The 4,934-nt window shown below is 39.5% G+C and overlaps 2 protein-coding genes across 3 annotated transcripts; one reads left to right on the top strand and one right to left on the bottom strand.

The window, feature by feature from the left end:
- The first annotated feature begins 1,195 nt into the window (after positions 1-1,195).
- LOC123874327 lies at positions 1,196-3,542 on the top strand. The gene is made up of 3 exons (XM_045919597.1): positions 1,196-1,668; positions 1,834-1,937; positions 2,844-3,542. Exons 1-3 carry the CDS (start codon positions 1,386-1,388, stop codon positions 3,459-3,461), a joined length of 1,005 nt encoding a protein of 334 aa, XP_045775553.1. The 5' UTR covers positions 1,196-1,385; the 3' UTR covers positions 3,462-3,542.
- Positions 1,930-4,195, bottom strand: LOC123874322 (protein ALP1-like). 2 transcript variants are annotated; one of them, XR_006797891.1, is made up of 3 exons: positions 3,584-4,195; positions 3,291-3,416; positions 1,930-2,760 (listed from the first exon to the last, which is right to left on the bottom strand). XR_006797891.1 is itself a non-coding variant. In XM_045919589.1 (2 exons), exons 1-2 carry the CDS (start codon positions 4,019-4,021, stop codon positions 1,951-1,953), a joined length of 1,248 nt encoding a protein of 415 aa, XP_045775545.1. In that variant the 5' UTR covers positions 4,022-4,195; the 3' UTR covers positions 1,930-1,950. The 2 variants fall into 2 exon arrangements, 1 of the variants encoding a protein (XP_045775545.1); XM_045919589.1 differs by lacking the exon at positions 3,291-3,416.
- Positions 4,196-4,934: the final 739 nt, after the last annotated feature.

The following is a 4,934-nucleotide window of genomic DNA, read 5'->3' as shown; positions in this document are numbered from 1 at the left end:
AAGCACCTTTAGATACCAGGAGAGCAGCGGTGCTTGAATGTCCACCTTCACACGCCACATGTAGAGCTGTCCTTCCAATCTGTTCATAAGTTCGTTTTTAGATTGAGGAAATTTTTATTCTTACATTTCCTATATCAAGTGATACCCGCGCAACCGCCAGTCCGTTGAAGAACAAACACAGGTTTTAGTGGATGCAAGCCCACATAACCCCTCCGTTTACCCTGAATGACGGAAAGGTAGGTATGCGTTAGACATTTCCTGTGCAGTGTATAAAAAAAATCTTCGTATTCGTCCGGAAATCAATCCCAGGATTCTATTTTCATAAAATATTTAACTTTATTTCAATAGTTTGATTTAGGTTTTTCAAAAATCCCTGCTCTTTCAAGTTTCTGCTTTTTAAAAACTTTTTTTTTTTTCTCTCGTCTGGCTTTACATTGATTAGCCAATGTCAAGTTTGTAGTTATTTACAAGTTAGGGAAACTATATAAGTATGGACTTCGTCTGTGCTGGCGCCCGCCGACAACCACGCGGCACCCCTTTAGAGCGCTTCCCAGTCAGTTGCACCAGCAATAAACACCAGCAGAACACAAAAACCGGCCACTTCTAACAAAAAAACACTCCAAAAAGTCACAACACGCGCGCCAACAAACGCCACCACAGACGAAGTCTTTTAAAAACTTTCTGCTTATTTTTCGAGACCAAAAGTCGCCTTAATACCACAGAACAAATTAATTCTCATGAATGCAAGCTGTCACTGTATCAAACGTCAAAATCGGTTAAACGGATGGACTGTGAAAAGCTAACAAACAGACAGACAAACTTTCGCATATTTTAATATAATATAATTTTTCAATAAAATAATAGGTAGATAAGTCTCTCTCGAACGCCTGAATCTCCATATTGGTAGGCATGGCATGTAGGCACTAGGCACTAAGTGGCCATCTAAAATCTACCAATACCTTTGCCCATACCTACAGTATGCTGGCACCCACAGATCGCTCGGCCGTAACAATGTTTTTCTTTCATTTGAACTTTTATTTTTCCAATACTTGAACGTAGTTGATGCCTTCGGGCTTCTTACTACTTCTTATAAGAAGTATATATACGTACTTATTATAAAACTGAAACAAGACAATTTCAGTACATTTATTGAATTATTATACATTTTAATTGGAAGGAGCGTTAGGCGATATTATAAGCCGGGTCCACACCGGACGATCCATCGCGCTCCGATCGCGCGCGGCAGCAGCGCGATCCAAAGATGCAGGCGGTGTGGACGTGCCGCGCGCGATCCATGCGCACGTATTGGAGCGCGCGCTCCCTACCTCGCGCGATCCGTGTGCGGTCGGTTTTTGTGCCAGCCTCAAAGGTGCCTCAGTTGCGTGATGCGCGCGGTGTGGACGGTTGTGTTGGTTCGCGCGATCCACCTCGCCATGGACATCTCAGAAAGTCGCCGTTTGATATCGCTTTATAAAGAATTTAAATGTTTATGGGATCCCAAAGATTCTAATTACACCAATAGAGGTGTTAGAGATGATGCTTGGTGTCAGATTTCTCGTGAAATGGGGAATAAGTCGATCGAGAACCTAAAGAAAAAAATGCGATCTCTGGCGGGAGGCTACAGAAGGGAGAAACACAGAGAGAAGCAAAGCCGTATAACTGGATCCGGTAAGAAAACAAAGCTACTTTTTATCTGTAGGTATTAAAATTATATATTTTATTATAAGTAATTACATCATAATATTTACTGTGGATTTCACGTGATTTCGCTTTTTACATTTAAGCTGTTAGAAATACACGTGGTTATTTTAATGAGTAACTTGTTTATTTCAGGTGCTCAAGATACATATAAATCAAAGTGGTTTGCGTATGATGACTTCGACTTTATGGCGGATAAAAATGAACCCGGAACCACACGCGATACATTGGAACATATTGTGAGCTATTAGTTTACTGATATTCATTTTGCCAAACTATTGTATGGTTTGTAACAAAGTGTCTTGCTAAGTGGGACCGTATTGTAGTGGCATTTTCTGTTGCTCTTCTTGGTACGACGGCCATCGGTTGTAGCGATTGTGATGGCGGTTCATTTCGCCAGCTTCCAGGTATTACATCTCCATTCTCCTGTACTGTATCAAACGTTCCTGGCGATATAAAGTTAGGATTACTGCGTAAGTAGTTATATAAATGAACCGTTGCCAGCACGACTTTAGTCGCAGTTTCTGGTTCCAAAAGCATAGGTTTACGCAGGACTCTGTAGACAGAACTAAGTACTCCAAACGCGTTTTCAACTACTCTACGTGCTCTTGACAGTCGGTAGTTGAAAATTCTTTCACAAGAACCCCTTTCCCGTGTACCATCGTATGGTTTCATAGTATAATCATTAAGCTGAAAAGCTTTATCACCTAGTATATAATAGGGTACCTCAATTTTATAGGGAACTTGCAATATCTCCGGTGGAGGAATATTTAGCTCTTTTTTTTCAAGTTTTTTATATAAATTTGTGCTTTTGAACACGCCTCCATCTGATATTCTGCCTTTAGTCCCAACATTCACATACAGGAACCTATAATTTGCATCTACTAATGCAAAAAGAACAATACTAGGAAATAATTTGTAATTATCAAAGTCGTTGCCACTATTAAAAGGCGATTGTATAGCGACGTGTTTGCCGTCCATCGCTCCTATCACGTGTGGGAAATTCCACTTATTCTCGAATTGCTGAGAAACTGTACGCCATTCTTCTTTAGTTGACGGCACCTGAAAATAAAGGAGATCTTAATTATAATATAAAGCTGAAAATAAGAATAAGCAGTAAATAGTAATAATAATTGTTGTTACAGGTAGAATCTGATACGACTGATGGGGAACTTGAAGTTAATACTACAGTGAGCGAAAACGAGAACAGTAACATTACTAGTGACACACAACCGGAGAGAGCCAACCACCACACAGATCAGAGTAGAGAGCAGAATGATCAGAATGCACAATCCAGTGTCCAAACAACAAACAAAAGAACAAAAAAAAGAAAGAAAACTACTTCTAATAATGCAGATGACATATCAGATGAAACTCTTTCAGAGGCTTTCCAACTTCTGCAACAATGTGCTCAGCCACCACAACCGGAAACTGATTCTTACATTGCTTTCGGGCAGTATATATCTACTGAATTGCGGAAATATGATGCAGTAACATTAGTTAATGTCAAAAATGCTATATGCCAAGTTATTTTTCAAGCTGACACAGGAAGATATGGGGATAGCAATTATGGATATTACACTAATTCATACCCTGGCACACCAATAGCATCCACTTCATCACAGTCCCAGTCTCTACAACCTCAAAATTATCCAGCTCCAATTCCACAGACATCACCGTCTGCTCATCTAGCCTCCAATTCATCGCAGTCCCAGTTTCTGAAACCTCAGGATTATTCACTTCCACAGTCACCACCGAATTAAATAAGTACCTACCTATATCATGTTTTCAAAAAATAATTAATAATTGTAAACATGTTACTTCTTTAAATTATGATTGTAATACACTACTTTTTTATTGAGTAATAAAGTATGGTTTTACTTACCTTTACATAATCATTTAACAGGTCAATGATGGCTTCACAAACTTCAGGAATAATTATCGATATAGACTGTTTGGAAATGCGGAACAGATACTGCAAACTGACGTACGAATCTCCAGTTGCTAAAAATCTCAATGTTAGTAATAATCTTTCCTTCACAGTAATGGCATCTCTATAATTTGTATCATTCTTTCTTAGCTTGTTATTTAATAATGAACACAATATCTCAAATTGATTAGCATTCATTCTTGCAAAATTGTGTTCAACTTTATCTGACACTAACTCTGCGTACAGCTGAGTCCCAGATTCCAAGCGATTTTTGTAAATTTGTTTCACCCAAAACCGTCGTTTTCTTTTTTGTGATTTTTTGCGCAAGCATTTAAGCAAAATAAAAGTTACTGCTGCAACGGCAAGACGCCGCCGTTGTACGTGTGACTCCATATCGTACAAGAGTTAGACTGGCTGAATCACGGATCGCCTTAGGATCGCTTGGAGCGCATATTTGGGATCGCAAGTTTCCAAGAGTGGATCGGCATAACACGATCCACGATCCACGATCCGCGATCCTGGATCGCGGATCGCGGGATCGATGGATCGTCCGGTGTGGACCCACCTATTGAACTTTGCAATGCAGTGACGCAAATCTAGTTAGGCGTTGTAGAAAAAAGTTACAAATAGAAAACATTTTCTTAGAAACTACGAGGGCGTATGTCCGTTTAGAGTCAGACATCCCTTCAGAAGCGATTAACGTACCTAGCTGACTTACACTTATTTAATTACATTGAAATTAAAATAACTTTTGTCTTTTGCCTAGATCCAGAGATGCAGGCAAGAATTAATTATTTATGAATAATTTGACAATGAAGAATGTCTGCCAAGTAGCCATACCTACATCATACTGTTTGGATACTGAATCCGAATCACACTAAGTTATTTTCTTTTTTAACGTGATCTTTCTAACGTTCATTAACTTACATCAAGTATCGTTTGCTGTATTCATCATCATTAACAACCGATAGACGACCGCTGTTGGACATAGGCTCAGTTCACGACAGTTAGGGAACTTCTAACAAACCGTCAAAGCGTCGACATAACGGGTAGGCGTCAAATGGTGGTCAAGTGTTAGTACATTTGACGCAGGTAGCCTTATTATAATTGACATAATATCGTCGATTCAGGATCAAACCGAAAGCTCAAACCGACCTATCATGTCAGAGTGAACTAGAGTGAGGGAACTCACTCTAGATCACCCTGACATGATAGGACTCTTGTAAGGACTGCCACAAGACAAAGGCGATTACAAAATTCCAACTATACTATATAACGAAACGATGCCGCTATGGGATGCATTGGA

The sequence above is a fragment of the Maniola jurtina genome, chromosome 18 (genome assembly GCF_905333055.1).
Source record: "Maniola jurtina chromosome 18, ilManJurt1.1, whole genome shotgun sequence".
NCBI classification, from domain to species: domain Eukaryota; kingdom Metazoa; phylum Arthropoda; class Insecta; order Lepidoptera; family Nymphalidae; genus Maniola; species Maniola jurtina.
Note: the sequence above shows the minus strand (reverse complement) of the source record. Positions and strands in the feature narration are given on the sequence as shown.

Bases quoted from the DNA above. Each gene is read 5' to 3' on its own strand.
- LOC123874327 (XM_045919597.1), top strand. From the start codon at position 1,386: ATGCGCGCGGTGTGGACGGTTGTGTTGGTTCGCGCGATCCACCTCGCC. The intron at 1,669-1,833 runs GTAAGAAAACAA...TGTTTATTTCAG, and splicing joins AAGCCGTATAACTGGATCCG to GTGCTCAAGATACATATAAA. The intron at 1,938-2,843 runs GTGAGCTATTAG...TTGTTGTTACAG, and splicing joins GCGATACATTGGAACATATT to GTAGAATCTGATACGACTGA.
- LOC123874322 (XM_045919589.1), bottom strand. From the start codon at position 4,021: ATGGAGTCACACGTACAACGGCGGCGTCTTGCCGTTGCAGCAGTAACT. The intron at 2,761-3,583 runs GTAAGTAAAACC...CTTTATTTTCAG, and splicing joins TGTTAAATGATTATGTAAAG to GTGCCGTCAACTAAAGAAGA.